Source organism: Carcharodon carcharias, chromosome 20 (genome assembly GCF_017639515.1).
Source record: "Carcharodon carcharias isolate sCarCar2 chromosome 20, sCarCar2.pri, whole genome shotgun sequence".
NCBI classification, from domain to species: domain Eukaryota; kingdom Metazoa; phylum Chordata; class Chondrichthyes; order Lamniformes; family Lamnidae; genus Carcharodon; species Carcharodon carcharias.
The window spans coordinates 65,962,697-65,986,745 of NC_054486.1; the positions used below are offsets into that span (position 1 = coordinate 65,962,697).

At 39.3% G+C, this 24,049-nt stretch overlaps 2 protein-coding genes across 5 annotated transcripts in view; one reads left to right on the forward strand and one right to left on the reverse strand.

Annotated features, from left to right (window-relative positions):
- The window catches only part of nid2a (nidogen 2a (osteonidogen)), a 173,045-nt gene extending 169,726 nt beyond the window's left edge, over nt 1–3,319 (forward strand). For all 4 annotated transcript variants that reach the window (XM_041214945.1, XM_041214949.1, XM_041214948.1 and 1 more), the window contains one exon: nt 1–3,319. In XM_041214945.1, the coding sequence (XP_041070879.1) occupies nt 1–11 (11 nt within the window). In that variant the 3' untranslated portion in view covers nt 12–3,319.
- The window catches only part of rtraf (RNA transcription, translation and transport factor), a 25,719-nt gene continuing 4,711 nt past the window's right edge, over nt 3,042–24,049 (reverse strand). The window contains exons 3-8 of the mRNA XM_041214950.1: nt 23,189–23,288; nt 21,705–21,785; nt 19,205–19,293; nt 10,272–10,340; nt 7,257–7,305; nt 3,042–3,636 (exon numbers count right to left, since the gene is read on the reverse strand). Coding sequence (XP_041070884.1) covers nt 3,482–3,636; nt 7,257–7,305; nt 10,272–10,340; nt 19,205–19,293; nt 21,705–21,785; nt 23,189–23,288 — 543 coding nt within the window. The 3' untranslated portion in view covers nt 3,042–3,481. The remainder of the gene's footprint in view (nt 3,637–7,256; nt 7,306–10,271; nt 10,341–19,204; nt 19,294–21,704; nt 21,786–23,188; nt 23,289–24,049) is intronic.

The following is a 24,049-nucleotide window of genomic DNA, read 5'->3' on the forward strand; positions in this document are numbered from 1 at the left end:
GAAGAAAATAATGACTCTGCTGGTAATGACAACTATGTTTCAACTAATACAAATGGAGGAAAAGCAGGTCTCTATTTGGAGCAGAATGCTGCACAGATTGGTGTGTACTTCTCCCCCATTGTTAGTAGGGAACTAAACTGAAAATGTGTTACATAGCAACTACATTTTTTATAAGAGCTTTCATACCTCATGACTTAAAGGAAAACACTACTGTGCTGCCTTTTGATTGGCATATTTGAGACAATGACTGACTGGTACGAATGCAAGCCTACCTGACCACTCATTCTGAAGTTTACGAACACAAGCTTAAACAGTAGCTCTATGCTGGATATATAACAGAAGTGTGCAATGCAATGGAGCACAAGCAAACCTACAAACACTTCAGAGATGTGGTAATTTTTTCTAAAGGTTGTCAAAAAGATTTCAATTTCCTTTCCCACCATCCAGAATTTACCGCAGTCTGTAGTAATCTTCAGTCAGCTTCAAATAACTGCAATCATGATTTTTAGAAGTTCTACATCTTGAATCTGCACCTAAAACTTTGCAAGATTTAGTATTCAGCCAGATGTTATAATTGTTACCTTTGTCAAGATACATATATAGATGAATCAGATATATGAATGTGACAGTTTGACAAAGCATCTAATTAGTTCCTGTTTCAAATGGAGATTTCTCTTTAATTGAAACTGCTTTAACCACAAAGCAATATTAAAAATTGAGCCAAAGTTTGGTACATCAGACGATTTAATCTGGAACAAACCATAGTAATACCGGTTTTAATTTGTGAAATGCCTGTGTATCATATTAGTGAAGTAGCAATTGCTGAGTGTCATTTATGACCAGCCTGACATATTCTGGATGTATGAGATGAACACTACAGACAAAACCCAAAATGTCAGGTGGTCATCTTTGACCATTGCAGGCAATGAATAATGCTTATAGTAGATCACATTATACTCGGGCTATTTATTTTCAAAAGCATTAAAAATTGTCAAACTATTTTAAAGGTAATGATTCAAATTTAAGAAATCGCTTTATCATGAATATTTTAAAAGAATATTTAAGAATTAGGCATATTTTTCCCTTGAAGTTGGCTTCAGTTTTCAAAGAGTTGAAAAGAACTGGACTGAATCTGCAGCGTGTTCCTGATCTTTATGGCGGACTCCGACACAGATGCATTTACACATTGACACACTATGGTACCATTATTTTTTCCTAGATACAGGTTGTAGTTTTTAATTGGCCTATTTAACAAATGAAGCAACAGCAAAGTTAACTTTTTTGGCAATTAATTGATTCAGTGCTGATGATGTCACAAATTTTAGTGGTTTTGCAATATGTAATCTATTCTGTATTCCTGTCATTAGAAAGTATTGATTTACATAAAAGGTACCCAGCAACTCTTGAGATGAGTAGGGTATCATGTTATTATAACTGACCATAAGGGCTGTAACCCTTTCCTGAAGTCCTTAATCCTCAGTCCACAAACTGGACTTGGACAAGCAGCATTTTCAACCTTTACTTCTCAAAAGGACCTGGGCAGCAAAAACAGACAAAAGATAGAGGGGCAGGAAGAAAAGCATCTGGATAATCAACTTGTTTTTCCTCATCAAGGTACAGAAGGCTCATAACTGAGGTTAGGAAATTATCAAAATACTTTGCAACAGGCATTCAACCTTTGTTACAGATTGAGAAGAGTAGGGGTAGAAAATAATACACCAATTTAATACTCAATGTTAATTTTAAAATATGAATTATTGATCATTCAAATCCTGCTAAAACATCCTAGTAGAAAAAAAGCTTGAAAGAAGTTGAAGTTTAATTATTCGTATCTAAAGGGAAAGCACAGAGTTCAGTTTAATCCAGGCATTCTTCAGACTTCATAATGTGCAACTGATTCTCATTAAATGCAATTCAGAATTTTAGATTCTACGTTTTACCACAAAGATATTCTATTGAGTAATCACATATTAAAAAACCTGGATTATGTAGTCATCGGCAAGAATAGTGCTCACCATTCATTATGCTTAAGAGTTTTAGTGAGCTTTTGAGCAGCAACTTAGGGTTGTAGACAGTGAAATCGGTACCGCATTCTCCCCAGGGGATCTAATACTTGAGAGAGCGGGACAAGCAACAGCCTGCCTCTTCAACTGCATTGAGAAATCCTTACTGAGGTGTGCAATGCCTAAACCAGGAAGTGCAAGTTAGAATATTAAATTCACACAAATTTTTGGGTGTACCTATTGGGTAAGCACCACAACTTCACACCTTTCACATGTTTCATTACAATCTCTCAGCGAGATGCCGGTGTTGCAAAGCTTGTAGAGGAGCAAGGCAAATCAGAAAGGAATTTCCTGATTTCTATACTTTACTGTGTATGCGCAGATAATGGGAGTTGCTCTCCCATTTACTCTTTAATATCAGTGAGTGGTGATAGCCTCAGTGTTATATTGAGCCAAGATTTTGTGGTAATAAATGTTGAGGAGAAAATATATTGTCTCAGTAGCTCTTAAATACCTTAGTTATGTTTTAAAATTGTTAAAGTAGCTTCACAGTAGACATTGTGTGTGCAAAATCTGAGTGATATGCACTATTGATTTATATTAGTTACACAAAATGTTTACTCCCAGTCTAACTCTAACTAATATTCTTGAAGCATTGCAAAAGATGACAAAAATTGAGAAGACATGCAAATATTTCACTAGGATAATATGTCACTTTAGTGTGAACAAAAACTGGCAGACAGGTTGAAGGAAAATTAATTTGAACCCTTCAATTATTTCATTAATTCATCCACAGTTCAGATTTTGCTATTCTATCATGCCTTCCAACACTAAGCTACACTTTTTAAAAATAATCCTGTTTTTGTTTCTAAACTGCTTCTCCAGGTGGGGACAGCACTATAAACCCACTTCCAACTGGTTCAATGTGGGATTCTCTACTGGTTATCATAGAAAATAATATAAATTATTCAGCTTTTCTAGTTATACTATTCACTGAAAAAAGTTAAGAAATACTTTGATCAGCACAAGTTCTCATGGTTTTATGTATCAATAAACATTTAATAAAGGAACACACTCAAACATTTTCGTATTTGTTTCATTTTACAGCATACATTTTAGTGTTGTTCCATGCAAGTTTTTTTTCTTGCAAGACGTAAACTATAATTTTAACACAACCTGAACAGTTTAATTTTGTACTTTTTCAATGTTTTATTGAAAAGCATATACATCACTTGGAATGCGTGTAACTAGACAATATTCTTGTAACCACACTGTTGTAACTTCATTCCAATTTAACAATAAACTCAAAAAACAAATCTTGCAAGTTTTCATATTCTTATGTTAGTGAATTGTTTACCACTGTCAGTTTCCTTAATCACCTAGGCTCAAAAGTTAGCTTCCTTTTTTCAACAACTTAAGTCTACAGTTTCAAAATAAAAATGACACAGTGCAAATTGCCAACTATTTTCATCTTTTGATCATCTTCCAACCTTTCCCAGCCTGTGATCGGTTCTGGGATCAGCTATTATTGACTGAACAGCTACAATAGCTTCATTAATCTTGGTCTGAAGGTCTCGTAGTTCCTCTATATGCAGCAGCCGCAGGACTCTTGCAGCCTCATTCAAGGTGGCATCTGTTAAAGCCAATGAAATACTTCAATAATGGTTATTTCTAGAAAAATTCAAAGTAACAGCTAGCAATGGAATCAAGTAATTTAGAAAGCCAATTTGAACATAGTTGGAACAGATCTAACTGCTACATGATAGGATCAGCTGATCATGCATAGCAAGACCAACTGACTAATCCTGCAGTGTAAATTTCTCCTAGCACAAAACAAACCTGTCCCAATTAGAATTTGTACAATGCCTGTATTCCTGTGAAGGTACCATGTAAATTGGGAGCAGATTAATTCAGTGCTAAATCATTGTAAGCTTGTGATCTGTAGCTACCTGAAGGCATTAATAAAGTGAAATAGTTAATACCTTGACCATAATATGAAAATCACTTTAAATATATTTGAATTTCACATCTTTCATCTGTACCAAGACAAGAAGCAAAGTCATTGAAGACATTTAGGCTATCACTCTGATACAAGATTAAATTTTTTAAAAATTAGGAAAGAAAGGAGAAACTTTTTTCCAAAGTACAACAGATTGTGAGGCTGTGAATGCATTAATGTAGTTAGATGATTGAAACCATGCTGAATTTTAATTGGTTAGATAGGTGATTGAAAGAGTGGGAAACTAAAGAAATGAGAGTAAGGTAGACGTCTGGGATTAGGATTACTGCTCCCACAAAAATTAAATACCAGTGTGGATGGGATAAACTGAATAGATACATAACTTCATATAATTTAATCACTTGAAGGATTAGTACATTGTAATCTCTGGTTTCTACTGTCAAACTACAATATTGAAGAAATCCCATAATAACAGGATCCCAATTTGACAAAATGGAAAGATAAGTTAAATATCTCTTTAAAATGTTGATGTATATATACTCAAATTATGCAACACCCATTTGACTTGGAAACACTGTTTGGAAAGTAAATAATCAATAATTTCAATGCCATAATGGGTTACAGTATAAATTAAGGCAACAGGATATGTGTAATTATACACAAGGTCATCCTGAAAGGTTAGGACAATTTAAATAATTGATTTAGATAAATTGAGTTTAAAAAACTTCCCCCCCCCAGTGTACATTTTCAAAAACCAAAATGCCTTCTGCCACCTTTAAAATGCAGCTCCATCAATGTCCCTTAACCATTGATTATTTAGCAGTGCCTACTTCGTCACTGAATTTAACTGTGAATAACTAAACCTAGTAGTGGAGAACTGAACTAATCATACTGAACTAATTATGAAAAAAAGATTAGAATGTGTAATGTTGTAAATGAGAAGAGTCTGATCATTACATAGCTTGGTTCTTGCAGTTCAATACAGAAATTGCACCTAGTTACCTGACATGAGCAAATACAAGGAGTCTGGATGAAAAAAAAATTACAAACAGGTCGAAATGCAATGGGCCCAATACTGATAGGTGTCTTTTAAGAGAAGTTCAGTGTGATGAATTTGAGGGAGGGTCAAATGCATCACACTGAGCATTATTGAAGGTTAAGCGCTTGAGGGTGCTGAGCAAGTGGACCTGGGGATTACAGCTCAAGAGTCACCATAGGTCTGTGCCAATGCCAGAAAAGCTCACGCAAAAGCAAATAGGGCATCAGGATGATAGTTAGAAAAATTCAATATAAAACTGGAAGTACCATCCTTTCCTCATACAGGACCTTGGTCTGATTGTATCTGGAATACAGTGTCCAGTTTTGGTGCTCTCACATGGTGGCAGATATTGAGGCTCTGGAAAGATTCAAAGGAGGACTGCTCATCTGATCCTTGGTAAAGGGCCATTAGTTATCTGGACAGCTTATGCAGCTGGGACTTTTAACTTTGGAAAAGTACAGGCTTTGAGGTCTTTGATATGACTGGTGTACTTACAATAATAAAGAGATTAGCTCTATTCACATGGAATAGTTATTTGTGCTAGATAGGATAAGGAGGACAAGGGGTAATGAGCACAAGTCATGAAAGCAGAAGATTTAGGATTAATGCTAGGAAGTGCTTCTTTTTACAAAGTTGTCAATTTCCAGAATAAGTTGCCAGTATGCACAGTGACTGCTGATTCACCAAGTGTTCGAGAGAGATATGGACCAATTCGCATGTATGCAAAGCACAGAAGGTAGGTGGATAAATGGGGCAATGATACCAATCACTGCAGTCTCCAGGAACCTGCTGATTGATTGCAGGGATCAAACAGGAATTTCCGAGGTCCTTTCTTAAACTGGAGGCTTTTAATCCCTCTGGATTCTTACTTCCCCAGGATCTTACATGATTGGCAAAATTTAATAAGGTCATGGGTGGAGCTTATACTATGTCAGGATGGGGCAAGCTTGATGAAATAACTGGTATTTTCCTGCCCTCTTTCCACATCCTTAAGTAACAGAAGGTTGGTGAGGGGAATGCAGTGGATATTGTTTATATGGATTTTGTGAAAACATTTGGCAGAGTACCACATAAAAGGCTGGTTAATAACATTGAGACTTGTGGAATACGAGGCCAGCTGGGATTAAAAAAAGCCTAGCCTAAGGGCAGAAAAGAGTTGTGGTAAATGGTTATTTTTCAGAATAGAGGTTGGTAGACAATGGTGTTCCCCAAGGGCCAGTGTGAGAACCATTGCTATTTTGATACATATGAATGACCTGGATATTGGAATGCAGAGTAAAAATGGCCAAATTTGTTGATGACACCAAACTTGGAGGTGTGACAAACAGTGCAGATGATAAAAATTGACTGCAACAGGACATAGATGAGCTAGCAGAATGGGCAGACAGGTAGCAGATGGAGTTTGATACAAAAAACCATGAGCTGATGCATTTTGGTAAAAAGAATAGGGAGGTGCAATACAAGCTTAATGGCACAGTTCTAAAAAGAGTGCAGGGTCAGAAGGCCTGGGGGTTCTTATGCATAAATCTTTGAAAGTGGCAGGACATATTGAGAGAGCACTTACCAAAGATATAGAATCATGGGCTTCATAAATAGAGGTATTGTGTAGAAAAGCAGGGAAATTACGCTGAATCTTTGTAAAGCTCTGGTTATGCCACATTCTATCCAGTTCTGATCACCACACTTTAGGAAAGATGTGAACGTCCTTGGGAGGGTGCAGGGGAAATTTACCAGAATGCTTCCAGGATGAGGGATTTTGGGCACAAGATTAGGCTGGAGATGCTGTGGCATTCTTCTCCTTGGAGCAAAGGAGGCTGCTGGGAAATTTGATCAAGGTATACAAGATTATGACATGTTTAGATAAGGTAGTTAAAGAAAAGTTGTCCAATTAGCTGATGGTTCACAGACTAGGGGACAGAGATTTAAGGTTTTAGACAAGAGATACATAGTGGATGTAAGGAAGAGCATTTTTTAATACAGTGAGTAGTAATGGCCTGGAACTCGCTGTCTACGAGGGTGGAAGCAGAGACAATGATTTCAAAAGAAAATTGGCTGGGCACATGACGGAAATAAGCTTGCAGGCTATAAGGATAGAGCAGGGGAATGGGACTGGCAGAATAGTTCTACAAAGACCTGGCATGAGTGCGATAAGCTGCATGGTCTCCGTCTGTGCCGTTATAACTATGACTTTATATGTACAGGTTACAGCATACCAGTGATTCTAAGATTTGCAATTCAATGTCATTCCGCTTACCTCCAGTATCAAAGCCAAGTAAATGCTTTTCTAGAGATACAGTTAAGCCCTGAAAAATAAAATGGAAGAATATATTAGCAAAAATAGTATTAACAAAGCATATAAAGAGTTTGACTTCTAGCTTTTGGAACAAGGAGCAATACTCTTCCAAACTAAATGTTAGAAGGTTTTGTATAATAAGTAAGGGAAGATCCGCAAGGAGAAAAAGATGCTAACAGAAGTACCCAAATAAATTTCACATCTGAACCACAGACATTGCAGTAGAACTGAATTGCTTCCTTGTTTCACTTCCATTTGAATAGAAGTTGTATCTTATGGTTGGCTGCACAGAGCCAGAGCCCCACACTTTTACAATCCTTTCTTAGAAATAAATCTTCAGCACAGCATCAGTTAATTCACCATAAAAGTAAAAAATAAAGGTTGTTTAAATACTGGCATAATGCAGTAATTTTAACTTGAAATAGCAAGTTAATGTTCAGTGCAGAGCTGGTTCATGAACATGAAAGTTAAATTTTGAGGATAATCAATGTGAGAGCCCAGATTAATCCACAGGGCAGAAGAATACATGGAAACATGCCAACTGGCAGTGCTTCATGCTGACAATGAATTTTTGGAGGATCTGGTACGCATTTGTTGACAAAAGTCAGCACAGCCATGACTGCTTTGTTCCTCACCTGTTCCTCTCATATCAAGTGGCTATTGCATCAGGATAGGTCTCTCTGCCTGGTCCCTGTACGGATCCCAGTGCTAATGGCTAGCATGTGGCTTCTGTATAGTGGTTAGGAACTTAAGAATGGGAATGGCATAGAAAACATACGGGACCTGTTCCACTTCAATAACCACTAGACTCAGATTGGATCAAGGGGAATGAATGACTAAAATGGGAGAGTGATAATAAACATGATAGGGAACAAAGAGACTTTTGGGGAGGGGCATGAGAGAGAAGGTTAAAGTGGTGATTTGGGAGAAGAGATGGGAGAAGCTGGAAGTATGCTTTTTGAATGGAAGAGGAAAACGAGTGTCAGCATTAAAAAGAATGTAGGGAGGAAGGATGCTTACATGAACTAGGAGTTTGGAAGATGAGCACTACCTTAACTGGGCTGGAGATGAACAGTATGAACTGGGAGGATCTGAGAATACTGTATCTCCTGACACTGACTTGAAGACATCCTTGGGGTCTTTGTACATGCGCAGTTTTTGCCATCGATTGGGTATATGGTATCAGTGCTGAGTGGAGTTTAAGCACTGTTCAATCAGCATCCTGCTTTTTCCATGAGAAACTTGAAGTATCTTTTAGGGACAGTCAGTCTGGTAGGGCCCAAACCACCCTATTACCAGTGACTGGTCTCTCCGGTGAATCGCAGTTCCCTGTCCTTTCTCCTCTTGGCACAAATATCAATGTTTTTAATCAGCCCCAGGCAGAAAGTAAACTCTGAGGTGAAGAACCAGTAATCAGATGCCAGATTTGATCATCATCAGTGATTTATCAATTGTAGTGCACAAGCCATACAGAATATGCCATTAAATAGCAGGAAATGGGTTTCTTAACAGCCTTCGTATGGAAGTGTGCCCTTTTCAGCTGCAGTATTACCAAGTGCTGCCTTGAAAGAAATGTCTCTGAGAAAGAGTGGAAAGGGAGTTGCATGGTATACTTGTCTCAGAAATGGATCCGAAGGCAGTAGAGTGCATTTGTTCACTGGGGCGAGGAACAAGAGGTGCCATTCAGCTTCCTGAGTTTGTACTGCCACTCAATTAGATCATTGCTAAGTTGTATTCTAACTCCATCTACTCGCCTTGGATCTAAAACTGTTGATACACTTGCTGAACAAAACTTCATTAATCTCAGTTTTGAAATTTTCCATTTCAATGAATGGTATTGAAGGCCAATTACACCCTACCTGGGATGTGGTGCCCAGTATTCTAAATGGCATCTAATAGAAGTTTGTGTATGTACCTACCTTCAACTATCTGAGTCACAAGATTCTAGTTTGAAAGTATTAATAACTGTCACATACACTAACACAATGTTACAACTGGCCACTGGGAAGATAAGCTGCATGACAACTTCAATAATACATTTTCACAGCGAAGTCAAGGAACTAAAAATGCATTTCATTTCATAGATAGTTTGCTTTGTTTGATAGATAAGAATCAAACAGAACAGAGCTGGCACAATAGGTCAACATGGGGCTATAAGGTAGATGAATCTGCAAAAATGAGTGCTAAGATGCAGCAAAAGAACTTCCTCTATCAAGAGAGAGATGGATTCTTCACAAAACTTTTGTTGGTTCTGTGTTCTTACTTCATCTTAAGCAGACAACTTGGTGAGATTGCCACCTGTTAAACATGATAGGGTCCACTGTCCAATGGATGTGCCATTCACAGAAACCTGAGCTGACCACATCTGCTACCAACAAGGCATTTCTCACTTTATTAAAGGCCCCATTATACAGAGCCTTTTTTTTGCACACAACTTCTTTCTCTCCTCATTCATTTTGGCCAGGTGGTCTATGGAAAAGCTACCGTTACTTTGCTCCTTTTGTACTGCATACGTTAAAGCCAGACAAGCTTTGAAGCAAGTTTATTCTGTACCAAAGAATCTATTTCCTTTATGTCTTGGGTATTCCAGGCAAATACATCATATCCTTCTTCCTTTCCTGTGTAGCGTATCCTTCTTGAAAGCTGTAAACCTATTGTTTTGTACTCCTCTCTCATCACTGAAAGTTAACCATGTGTCTGACACAATATATCATGATTTTCAACTGCTACAACAGGCTCGTGTTCAGTCACTTCTATTGTTTAAAACTTTCCTTTTCTGGTTTGATCTTTCTGCGGTGAGTAATTAAAAAATCGTCAATCTTGCTTCTCGAATTTAAATCTAGCCAAAGCTGAGTAACAAAAAATTCAGAGAATTGTACATCTGATTTAACTGTACCAAAGATATAAATCGAAGCTCAAAACAGAAAAGCATACTGGTCATTTTCATTCTGAACAACTTTTGAAAGCATTGTTTACCTCTTTTGATCGGTTTGCTTTTGCAATGGCCTCCGGGCTTAATCGCTCTTGTACCAAAATGCGAATAGCCTAAAATCAAAATTTGAAAGATAAGTGAAGGTGCTAAAAAGAAAACCTGAAATTGAGAATAGACTTCATTGGCCCTAGTTCAGCTATAGGTATCTCAAAATATCATTTCTTATCAACTGAGAGAAGCATTTTAATATAGCCAATGGTATCGATATTATAAGACAATTCATATAGTTCACCAAGAATTTAGATATCATGGCTAACATATGGAATCAATTTCACAAAATGGTTTATTTACAACTCTGCTGGGAACAAAACAGTTAGTCTCACTGCTTACAGTTCTAAAAAATACTTATGCATTTCAGTGCTCACATCTGTTTTTTTTTTAAGAGAGTCTATAATGACTTGAGACATTTTTATCAGTAGTAAAAATATAGATTCAATAGCTGGCTAAATAAAACAAAGAAGATGTTCTAAATAAGAAGAAATCTTAGGGAAAACAGACATCTTACAGGACCAGTAGCAGCTGCTGGAGAAAATACTTTCTTTTTCACTAGAAAATGTCCTGCAAAAAATGCTTGCTTCAAAATATGGGTACATGTAAATTTGGCACATGAACTATTTCAGTTGACCTTCCCTTCCTTGACCTCGCTGTCTCAATCTCTGGTGATAGACTGTCCACCAATATCTATTACAAGCCTACCGACTCCCACAGCTACCTTGACTACAGCTCCTCACACACCGCTTCCTGAAAGGACTCCATCCCATTCTCTCAATTCCTTCGCCTCCGTCGCATCTGTTCCGATGATGCTACCTTCAAAAACCGTTCCTCTGACATGTCCTCCTTCTTCCTTAACCGAGGTTTTCCACCCACGGTCGTTGACAGGGCCCTCAACCGTGTCCGGCCCATCTCCCGCGCATCCGCCCTCACGCCTTCTCCTCCCTCCCAGAAACATGATAGGGTCCCCCTTGTCCTCACTTATCATCCCACCAGCCTCCTCATTCAAAGGATCATCCTCCGCCATTTCTGCCAACTCCAGCATGATGCCACTACCAAACACATCTTCCCTTCGCCCCCACTGTCGGCATTCCGTAGGGATCGTTCCCTCCAGGACACCCTGGTCCACTCCTCCATCACCCCCTACTCCCCAACCCCCACCTATGGCACCACCCCATGCCCACGCAAAAGATGTAACACCTGCCCCTTCACTTCCTCTCTCCTCACCGTCCAAGGGCCCAAACACTCCTTTCAAGTGAAGCAACATTTCACTTGCATTTCCCCCAACTTAGTCTACTGCATTCGTTGCTCCCAATGTGGTCTCCTCTACATTGGAGAGACCAAACGTAAACTGGGCGACCGCTTTGCAGAACACCTGCGGTCTGTCCGCAAGAATGACCCAAACCTCCCTGTCGCTTGCCATTTCAACACTCCATCCTGCTCTCTTGTCCACATGTCTGTCCTTGGCTTGCTGCATTGTTCCAGTGAAGCCCAACGCAAACTGGAGGAACAGCACCTCATCTTCCGACTAGGCACTTCACAGCCTTCCGGACTGAATATTGAATTCAACAACTTTAGGTCTTGACCTCCCCCCTCCATCCCACCCCCTTTCTGTTTCTTCCCCCTTCCTTTTGTTTTTTTCCAATAAATTATATAGATTTTTCTTTTTCCCACCTATTTCCATTATTTTTAAATATTTTTAAATTTCTTATGCTCCCCCCCACCCCCACTAGCGCTATACCTTGAGTGCCCTACCATTCATTCTTAATTAGCACATTCGTTTAGATAATATCACCAACTTCGACACCTATGTGTTCTTTTGTTCTGCTGTCTGTGACATCTTTTGATGATCTGCTTCTATCACTGCTTTTGCCTACAACCACACCACCCCCCCCTCCACTTCTCTCCCCACACCCAACCCCACCCCCCCACCACCTTAAACCAGCTTATATTTCACCCCTTCCTGGGATTCACCTAGTTCTGTTGAAGGGTCATGAGGACTCGAAACGTCAACTCTTTTCTTCTCCGCCGATGCTGCCAGAACTGCTGAGTTTTTCCAGGTAATTCTGTTTTTGTTAACTATTTCAGTTGGTAGTTCGAAAACTGCAGAATGCACCAGAACTTCTAATTTATTATCCCAGCAGTGCTGGCTCTAGATGGGAGCACAAAGTTGTTAAAATCATGCTATATTGATCTTCAATACTTCAATTAATTCACTCTTCTTTCCATTCACTAATAGGGCAGCTGCAGCAGCAATGGGAGGAGTGAGCATTGACCCAAGTCCGCAAAGTTGAATGGGGCAGGCAGGCAGCAGTACCAGTTGCAACAGGAGGCAGGATAGCAAGGAAGAACGAGACACACAATTGAAAGGGCCATCCCAGGTGATCGATTACAGCCAGCGATACGATGTTGCACTGCCACCAACAGTTAACTTTGAGGTTGACTCAGAAAACCCAAATCAGTGACATATTACAGAACACAAGCAGACAACCTACATTAAAAATACTCAGTAAAAATTTTCATTGCTTTCTTCCCTCAGCTTCTGCACCAAGTGACTTCGCATCTCGGTGATTTCAACCTTCGTCTCAATTCACCATGCTCTCTCTCCTGAGTTCACTGCCCCCTTAATCCCTCCCTCCACTTAAACTTCCTTACCCATATTCACAGCCTTGACTTTGTCATCTAACATAGCCTCACTACTCCCATTGTTCAAAAGCAAAGCCATCTCTGATCACTTCCTAATATAGTTCTCCACCCATGACCCCCTTCATTCTAATTCCTGTGTCCGCCCAGGTAAAAAAGCGCTCTCCCAGTTCACTCAAAATCCCAACTGTGTACCCTGTGGCCCTCCATTCAGTACAATATTTTTGCAGCTACTGAGCTACAAATGCTCAGCCCCCTCTTTGATGCCCTGGATCCCATTAAAACCTTTACTCCAACTTATCCAGACCGCTCCCCTTCATAGGCCCTCACCTTCACTTCCCTAATTCATGGAGACACAGATTGGGACAGATGCGGCTGACAACTGATTTAGCCATTCACCCTCAGATCTGCTCACTATTTCAGGATCATCCGGAATGCAAAATTAACACCTATGTTCTTTTCACTACTTCCTAAATCCCTCTTCCCTGTCTCCTCCAGCCTCACTGATGTGGGAGAGTTCATGGACTTCTTTGTCACCAAGACTGAAGCCATCTGATCAGCTGCTGCTTCTCTCCCCTCCCTCAGCCCACTGAGCCAAACTTTCTCTAAGTATCCCCACTGACCCAGCTCTGAACTTGCATTTCTCTCTATCTCCCTTGCACCCTCTCCAAGGATACCTTATCTATGAGACTCACCTGCTACTCCCTTGACCCAATTCCCACTAAACTGGTGACCACTCAGCCTCCCCTCCTGCCTCCCATGTTAGCTGATATCAGTTAACTTCTTTTTCTTCAGAGGCTGCACCATCTCCTTCAAATCTACCATCATCAAACCAGTCCTCAAAAATCAAGCCTTGAACCCCTCGACTCTGAAGACCACTGCCCTATGACGCTGCAGATGATGTGTGCTAGGAAGTTCAAATCCACGAGGGAAACTTGATCGTGCTATCACAACGGTTTTGCAATGTGTATTTATTTCAAGATCTGTGCACTGAATTCAGAAGTAATAATTCAACCAAGACTTTGAGATTTTTTTAAAATTAAATTAAAATATTTATTAACAAAAGAGAAGATTTCAAGCACATACACAGAGCTACAAATTACTACTATAATAACTCCTAAAATCCTTAATTAACCTGACTCCCAGTTACACCCCCTTTAAGACAACAGTCCAAAAACAGATTTTAGATTTTAAACAGATCCAGTAATTTAACACAATACCCTGGACAGTGGAATTCCAAATGGCTCTCTCCTCCAGCTTCAGGTGCTGTAGACAGCAGGCTTATGCACAAATACTGGAGGTTTCATTAAAGCCATTTCATACCCTTCTGTTAGATCTCACAATGCCTTCCCCGAAACAGCCTCATTCTCCTTAATATATGTTTCACACTTTTTAATATGTAAACGTTATTGCTTCATTTGTCTTTGAAACTGTATCTCCCTCATAACATTAAAACGTTCACGTTGTCACTATATATTGTCAGTAACCCTTGGGAAAAATAAACACATCCCTTAGCCTTGCTTGTCTGGTTATTTGTAAATAAACTAAAATCCCTTTCACCTATCTAAAAATGCAATTTCCCTTCACAACTTACATGCTAAGCCAGCACAAAAATAAAAATACCTGGAAAAACTCAGCAGATCTGACAGCATCTGCGGAGGGACATAGTTAATGTTTCGAGTCCGTATGACTCTTCAACAGCTTTTATGCTAAGCCAGCATCCATGTTAATTCATTAGCACACCAAGCACCTAGCTTCTTTTGATGAATCAAAGCCTAGTCTACTTGACTTCAAATGTAATTAAATCACACACAGATAGGCCTAACTATACTTATTCCTATAAACCTACTTTAGAATAAACCAAAAAAAATAAAAATGATTATACTTTCATGACACCTATCTCCAATTTCCCATTCCTCTCCCAAGTTCATGAACTTGTTGCCACCTCTCATACCCATGCCCATTTTTCCCCAGAATTCCATACTTGAATGAATTTCATCGAGATTCCATGCCTGCCACAGGATTAAAATGGCTCAAAGCTACAAATGACATCCCCTCTCATTGTGGAAATGGTAAAAAACCTCTCCTCACCCTGTTTGCAACCTTTGACATGACTGACCATCCTCCTCCAACACCTCTCTACCATCATCCAGCTGGGCTGGGTTGCATTAGCTTTGTTCCATTCTTCTCTATTCAGCTGTAGCCTGAGAATCACCTGTAATGCTTGTGTCCTCCAAGGGTCCATGCTTGGCCCGCTCCTATTTCTCCTCTACATACAACTCCTTGACAACATCGCTCAAAAAAAAGGCATCGGTTTTCACATGTTCGCTACTTCACCACCACTATCCCTTTCAAACCCTTTGCTGATTCTAAATTATTACACTGCTTATCCGATCACCCATCACTGGACGAGCAGAAATTTCCTTCAACTAAATATTGGGAAAAGTGAAGTTATTGCCTTCAGTTCCCACCACAAAATTCTGTTTCCGAACCGCCTACTCCATACCTCTTCCGGACAACTGTCTGAGGCTGAACCAGATTGTTCACAATTTCAGCATTTTGACCCAGAGATGAATTTCCAACCGCATAACTGCACCATCATTAAGAATGCCTATTTCCACCTCAGCCAATCTGCTGCTGAAATTCTCATCCATGCCTTTGATCCAACACATTCCAGGCCCATATTCCACTGTGTAAATTTGAGGTAATTCAAAACTCTTCTTCCCATTAACCCTGTGCTAGCTGACCTACACTGGCTTCCGGTTAACCAGTACCCCAATTTTAAAATTTTTACACTTGTTTTCAAGTCCCTCCATGACCTGGTCCCTCCCTATCTCTGTAAACTTCTGCAGCCCTTCACCCCACCGAAATCTCTGCGCTCCTCCAATTCTGGCATCTTGCGTATCCCTGATTTTAATCCCTTCACCAAAAGGAGCTGTGTCTTCAGACGCCAAGGCCCTGTCCGAAGCTCTGGAACTCCCCCTCTAAATCTCTCTGCCTCTCTTTTCTCCTTTAAAACACTCCTTAAAAACCAAACTATTTTATAAAGCTTTAGGCAATCTGCCCTGACCCCTCGTGTGTCAGTATCAGATTTTGTTTAATAATGCTCCTATGAAGTGCCTTGGGGCATTTTACTACTTTAAAGACATTATATAATATCATTCATGGGATGAGGGAGTCACCAACAAGGCCACTTTTATCCCCGATTAACCTTGAGTAGTACAAGTTACTGTTGCAATGAATGCACCAGCAGCGACAAGATAAAGGCAGAATTGAGAGATAGTGGGAGCACTGAAAGTATGTAGTCTACAAATGGAAACTGACCATAAGTACTAAGGTAACTTATCTGAAGTAGAGGAAAGGGGGCATTCAGGAGATAATCATAATGTAGGAATGTGAGGCGAAGCAATTTCTGGAAATGTGTTGGCTGCGTTAGGCTGAGTACTCGAGAACAAAGAAGCATAGGAGACTGAAGAAAATCATTGTGACCCTTCTAGCCAATTCCAAGTAGGAGAAGGACTACACAAGGGGCTCTCTCTTAGACATGTACACCCACAAAAGCAGGATAAATTTAATACAGCCAATTATTGCCCCATCAGTCTACCCTCAATCATCACCAAAATGATGAGAGGTGTAACGACCGTGCTATCTAGCGGCATTTACATAGCAATAACCTGCTCACTGATGCTCAGTTTGGATTCCGCCAGGGACATTCAGCTCCTGACCTCATTACAGCTTTGGTGGAAACATGGACAAAAGAGCTGAACTCTAGAGGTGAGGTGAAAGTGACTGACTGACACAAAGGGTGGCATTTGACAATGTGGTATCAAGCAGCCTAATTGAAGCCAATGGGAATCAAGAGGAAAAATCTCTGCTGCTTGGAGTCTAGCACAGAGAAAGATGGTTGTGGTTGTTGAAGGTCAATCATCTCAGTCCCAGGACATCGCTGCATGAGTTCCTCAGGGTAGTGTCCTGGGCCCCAACCATCTTCAACTGCTTCCTCAGTGACCTTCCCTCCATCTTAAGGTCAGAAGTAGGATGTTTGTTGATGCTTGTGCACTGTTCAGTCCTATTCACAGCTTCTCAGAAACTGAAGCAATCCGTGTCCATATACAGTTCAGGCTTGAGCTTATAAGTGGCAAGTAATATTCGTGCCACACAAGTGCCAGGCAATGATAATTTCCAACAAGAGAAAATCTACGTTTGACATTCAACGGCATTACCATCGGTGAACCCCCTAACGGGGGGGAGTTACCATTGACCAGAAACTTAACTGGGCCAGCCACATAAATACTGTGGCGACAAGAGCAGGTCAGAGGCTAGGAATACAGCACCAAGTAACTCACTTCCTGACTCCCCAAAGCCTGTCCACCATCTGCGAGGCACAAGTCAGGAGTGTAATGGAATACCCTCCACTTGGCTCGTTGAGTGTGGCTCCGACAACACTCAAGAAGCTCGATACCATCCAGGACAAAGCAGCTGACTGAGCAGCAACCCCATCTACCACTGGCGCGCAGTGGCAGCAATGTGTGCCATCTACAACTTGCACTTCAGCAATCACCATTCCTCTTTTGACAGCACCTTTAAAACCCTCTACACCTAGAAAGACAAGGGCAGCAGACACATAGGAACATCACCCAACTGCAAGTTCCCCTCCAAGCCACACATTATCCTGACTTGGAACTATATCACCATTCTTTCATTATCAATGGGTCAAAATCGTGGAACACTCTTCCTAACAGCAGTGCGGGTGTATCTACACCAGATGGTCCCAGAAGGCTGCTCACCACCACCTGCTCAAGGCACTTAGGGGTCGACAACAAATGCTGAACTAGACTGTAACATTCCCATCCCATGAAAGTATAAAATTAAGGGTGGAGAAGAATGGAGCAGCCAGCTGTACAACCTGATTGACATTTCTAGGAGGGATTACTGGACTGCAATGTGGACAATGGGTAAGGCCAGTTCATACTGACCTCTGAAGGCCCCCCCAACAGTATTCACATGTCAACATTTACTGTCAAGTCATTAAATGTATTCAGCTGGAACTCAACACTCCAAGAAAGAGATTTTGTTTCAAGGAGATTTTTAAGAAGTGCTTTTGCTACACTTTTCCTGAGTGCATCACTAAGACAGCGTGTTTCCTGTAATCTACTATTCCATTGCAGTGCACTGCTTATATAAAAGTCATGAATTAATATCTAGTGCAATCTCAAACTAAACTAATATTAATTGTGAATTCAATTGGAGCCTTCACAGTGAAGTCGTGCCTACATAAACTACTCTCTTCCTCCTGCAGTTCTCTTTTGCACTAAATCAGTGACTTTGGAGTAACTTCCAAGGACTGGTTATTCTCTTTACACTCCGGCTGAGTGTAACATAGGGCTGTATCGCATCAGGTTATTAGCATCAATGCAAACTGTCATGGTAAAGGTAGCTCTAGTACCAATATGATGAAATACTACCCATGTAAAATTAAGTGACCTCTGGTTTGACCACTGATTTTAGACATTAATTACTATCCTCATTTTGCTACAGCAGGAAGTTCTGGTGATGTGGGCTGGATCTACTGGCTATGGGAGAGAGGAAGTAGTGGGGTGAGGTTGACATTCTGGGTATAGATCATTCCTTAGAATAAAGTTCCAGCAGCAGTAATGCACCTGCCATATTTTGCTATTTTGTTTGTTTTTTGGAGCTAGCAGGCCAACTATGTTTCTAGTCTTTTCGATTAATACTTCAGAATTTCTACATCTACAGGGTTCCCCACCACCTCTTCTCCATTTTTTGTAGTGACTCTCTTCTATGTCTTTTATACACTCTCAGCTATTTGCATTTCTCTTTTTGTTTCACCATCTTACCATTGTTTCAGGGATGAGCTTTGATATCACGGTTTTCTGAAAAGTAGTTTGCAGATCATTCAATCTGTTCATTTTCTCTCTCTGATTGATTGAAAAGCCAATTAATTCTCCCCTTACTCAACTTTCAGCTCTGAGAAAGGCTTTAAACCCCAAAAATTAACCTGCATTCTCTTTACAGGTCTTGACTGACCTGTTGCATATTGTCAGCACTTTGTGTTCTAGTTTCATTTACACCATTTGCAGTTTTTTACCTTTTATTTATGTAATGAGATGTAAGCTTATTTACTTTATGAAGTACCTATTCTAGGAAATGCATCAATACATTACTCACTAAAATATTTCTTTCCTAGATGCAGTACAAAGAACTATTTTACACAAGTTGTTGAGACACATTTAAAGGACACTAATGAAGCGATTATGCTTACCTTCAACATTACCAGATAGTCATCATGGCGCTGGATTTGCAAAAGGTTAGCCAATGCCATCACACCAGCCTTAAAGTCAGGGTTGTTAACTATGGCAAAAAAAAAATACGTTATGGAACTGAAAAAATATAAACTGCAAGCAAATTTATTTCAACAAAAATTGTAAATTTGGGATAATAGTTTAAATTCAAAGTCTCCAAAAAAAAACGATTTACTTTGACTCAACAGTTTAAGGAATTATGGCAATAAAATATGGTAATGCAATGCAGCACCAGTGGCTGTAAACAGCACCCTCTACAGGTCTGTTTCTCTGAGAATCCAGAAATAACAATGGCTAGGAATTCAAGGCAGTGACAATATTGGCGAATGCCACAAATGAAATTGTTATGCTCCCTGATCCTCCAGTGGCAAGTACACACACCATATGGAAAAATGGTTAGAATATGTTGCAGTATAGCATATAGCAGATACATATCTGAGCTACTGGGGTCTATAAAAATGGAACAACAGGTTATTCAACAGGAACACATTTAGGAGCAGTAGTTCCAATCCGATAAAGTGATGATGGGTCACGGTTTGTAGAGGCAGTGTGTCCAGGCTGGGATTAATTTGATTTATGAATTTACATTGAAACAGTAAACATCAAATATATATGTAGCTCAATAAATGAGATAAAAATATCAGTCAGGGGGAAAATCAACGCATGCCTGGCTGTCAAAACATTTATTTTATTACTTAGTTGACATTTTGACGTTTCTAGAATAAGCCAATAAAGATGTTAGCCTTATACAACCTGCTGAGAGCTATTAAATACTTTATTGGCTCTAAGCCCACCAAAGTCAGTCTGTAATGGGCTACGGGCCATGTTATCACAGTGGTGTTCTAGATTTCACAGGAGGTGGAGCTTTGATAATGAGCTGTTCAACTCTTTTGGCAAGGGTCCCTGTGGCATAATACAAAAGACCAAGCAAATTATGGCATGGTGTGCCTAATAGCATGTCACTGACACCATTATTTCCTGATATTTCTGCATCATAATAATTACGTTCAAATTTTTGCCAAACTCAAATGGCACATGGCTTTCAAGTTTAATAAAACCTAAATATGTCTTATTTTTGAAATTCAAAAATTTTTTCCCCCACCTCTATTCATCTGAAGTTTTATATTTTCATATTATATGCAAATTAAGCTAACCAAGAACAGTCAAAAGCCATCTGATAAAGGACTATATGATATGAGAAAATGCACATTTTTATCCATTCCTGGAACTTGTACAGAATTGTGCAGAGTTACAACATAAAAAAATAATAAACATGCAATTGGACACCACATCTGAACAGAACTATTGGGAAATCAGAAATCTAGAACCTAGGAAAGAGTGAGGATTAGGATGTAGTTATACTAAAGCTATCAGTCTCAGAGTGCTATGTAGCTGGCAGATTGAAGTTATGTCAGTTGCAATTTGTCTCATATTGCATCAAGTTTGGACTATAGTGTGCTTGGACACCTACAAGGCAATGCACACAGGCAACTAATTTTTGATTATATAAAATGGGAAGTATCTGCTCAGTGTTGAGGGTTCCATACAAAGTTTTAAAAGTTTTCAGAGGGATCACTGACTGCCTAAAGGCTCTCATAATACAACAGTGCACCAAATAGAGTTAATCATCAGCTGATACAAAATCATTGTGCCACGAAGTGGTAGGAGTCGCACTTGGCTGAAGGTGTTGGACAGGGCTCTAATTCCTGAGATTATAACCACTTCTGTATTAGTAAGTACCTAAAGCTATTTCGCATTAATGAAAAGATGGCAGCATAATTCTAACTTTAAAATTGGCTTGCTAGCAGAGCTTAAAAAAACTGTAAAATTGATGCCAAATTGGGAGAAACCACTTTCTGTCAGACACAAAAATCTAACATTAGCATTTCTAATCAAAGTATAAAAATGAATAGAAGGACATGCACCAGCAACACAGAAAGGCATTGTAAGAGAGACTGGGGAATTAGCTCAGATGGTAGAGTGTCGCTTAGCAAGAGAGAGGTAGTGGGATCAGTGCCCATATTTTCCAATCTTCTGTAGCAGAGTGGTGTAGCGAAAGCTTGCTGGGCCTAAAGCTCACAGAGTTCAATGGATTGGAACCATTCTCTGCTACTTGCACTCTTGGTGACATGGACTCAATGGGCAGAATGGCCTCATTCAGTGCGTTAATCACACTATTACTACGATTCTAAGAAAATAATGAAGTTCACATCCTTGATTCGCTGCATGGCACATTCCTGACTTTTTCTATAACATATCTGAAAACAAATGTAGGTGTCAATGATTATAGCCTCCAGATGTTAACAGGCTACTGCAGTATTTGAAGAGTGCCCTGGGCCTTTCAATAGAAACATACTCCTTCTCTGCAACTTTTTGGTCAATCTGGACAACCAATACAACTGCTTCAATTATGTGTCTTCATCTTGCAGTAAACTATGGCTGAGCACGGCTGTTACTTACCATCCAGATTAATAAGTGGATCGGTACCTTTAGTAGCATCATTTCTTACACTTTCTGCTGTACAATTCTTGTATTTATCCACTGTGAGGGAAAACAAACATTCATAGTTAAAAACAAGCTTACTGACAGGAGACAGCAGTTTCAAACTTTCTCAGGAGGTGTGTATTGCGCAGCACATTGCTGACCTCCTAGCTGCTCTGCTAGGGGTTGCATTTGCATCTGAGGGCATTTACAATCAACTACATAGTGTAGGACTGCAGTCACATGCAAGACAAACCAGGTGCCCTTCTCTCCCTGCTTGCAAGCAAATACCTTATTTGCCCACCCTGATCTGCATGCCATTATCTCCTTTTGCTTCATCCACCTATCCAATTTAATCTTAAATGCTGACATAGTTTCTACCTCAACCATTAACAGCGGAAGTGAATTCCACAGCCACACAATTCTGTTCTATTACCATGGCATAACCTATACCCTCTTGTTCTGAATTAATGTTGATGGTTCTAGATATTAATTTTTTTTTTAGATATGCACCATAGGAATGGAAGGTTGACATATGGAAAAGGCAATTGGTCACACTTAATTAACATTAACATACAAGAGGTGCTAACTGCCTTTCTTTACTGTTAATCCATTTAATTCTACATGTTTTAACTTCACAACAGAAATTTAATATCATGCAAATTAATTCCTTTATATATTTAATGTAACCATCACATAAATGCAAACCCCCAATTCCAACATAAAAGTTCCCCATCATGTCATGTGACTTACTTTTGAAAGAGTTTTAAGATTTTTGCCTCCAACAGCCTATTTGGTAAACATTCCAAGTAATCAACACTTTTTGCATCAAGAACTTGCTCCTAATATTGGTCCTACCTTGTGTAGGTAGAGGAAAACAGTAGTTATTCACCTTTTGGTACACACAGAAAAGGTACCAAAGGACCTGCTGTACACAGCAGCACAGTTGACTCAAGTAACTAACACAGTTATGTTGAAATTTGTAATGTCTCATGAGGGACAAAGAGAGGTAAAATCATAGGCTGAAGGAGGGTAAAAGAGAGAGGGGGACTACTTTGGATATTCACCTCTATTCAACAGTATTGCTCTCCCTTTAACAGTCGAATTTCAATATTTAAAGATTTCATTTTAAAAGTAGACTATAGAAGACTAACCACGACCAGCACTCAAATATATAGGAAATAATGAATGCTTAAAGGCTGAAGTTCAGTTGGACACTTAAGTGCAAATAATCAAGGGACTGTAACAGAAACATTTACATGAACTATAGCTTTATCCTGCCCCAATGTGGTCTACATCTAATGAAAGCTGAATTACCAAGTTATAAACTAACATTGTAAAATTCAAAAGGAAAATTATGATGTAAACAAAAAAAGGTTGCTTTAAAAAGTTGAAAGGATAGGAAGTTCCAGAATGGCAATTATAAAATGGTAAGCAACATCAAGCCATTTAAAGAATCGTACCATTATCCGAGTATTCAAGTCTCACAGCCAAGCCCAGAAGCCAGTCAACATTTTCCTGTCTTTCCTGAGCCTTGAATGGGCAATTTACATCTGCCAGATACTGAAAGTAAATGAATCAAATACAGTAGAATTTTAAGTTTGCAAAATTAATCATTTACATGGATTCGCATAATATTTAAATTAAGGTTTTCATATAAATGTTGAATAGACAATGTTGATGACTATAATAGATGATAGGGAATCTTGGATCATTAAATTCATTGGGCTGTGAGCACGTTAGCAGTAGGAAAGTTTACTGGTAAACAAAAAAATCATAAACATACATTTCAAGTCATTGTTAAATGTTTATTATAATATTAAGACTTCATACGAATAAAGAGTGGTGAACATATAAAATATGATGTCCATTTTCAGAGTTATTTATGTCAATTCGTATGCATGTAATTCCAATTATAAACTGTCAGATGCTAAGTCTTGCTAAGTCCTATTTTCATCTGTATTTTCAAATATTATGGAGTTGTTAGAAGCACAATAACATTGTAGATTTGTGCCATATTTATTTTAGACTCAAGTCCGCAGATTCCCTGAGAAATTACTAAGACAACATCCATTTAGATAACACCTTTAAAGTAGTTAAAGAACCTATGGCAGTTCACAGGATAAATGTAACATCGAGTTCCATAAGGAGATATTCTGACAGATGATCTAAAGCTTGGTCAAAGAGGTTGGTTTTAAGAATTGTCTTAAAGGGGTAGAGAGGTTTAGGGAGGAAATTCCAGACATTAGAGCCTAGACACTGAGAACACGGCTACCAAGTGGTGCAGCGATTAAAACTGAAGGTGCATAAGAGGTCAGTATAGG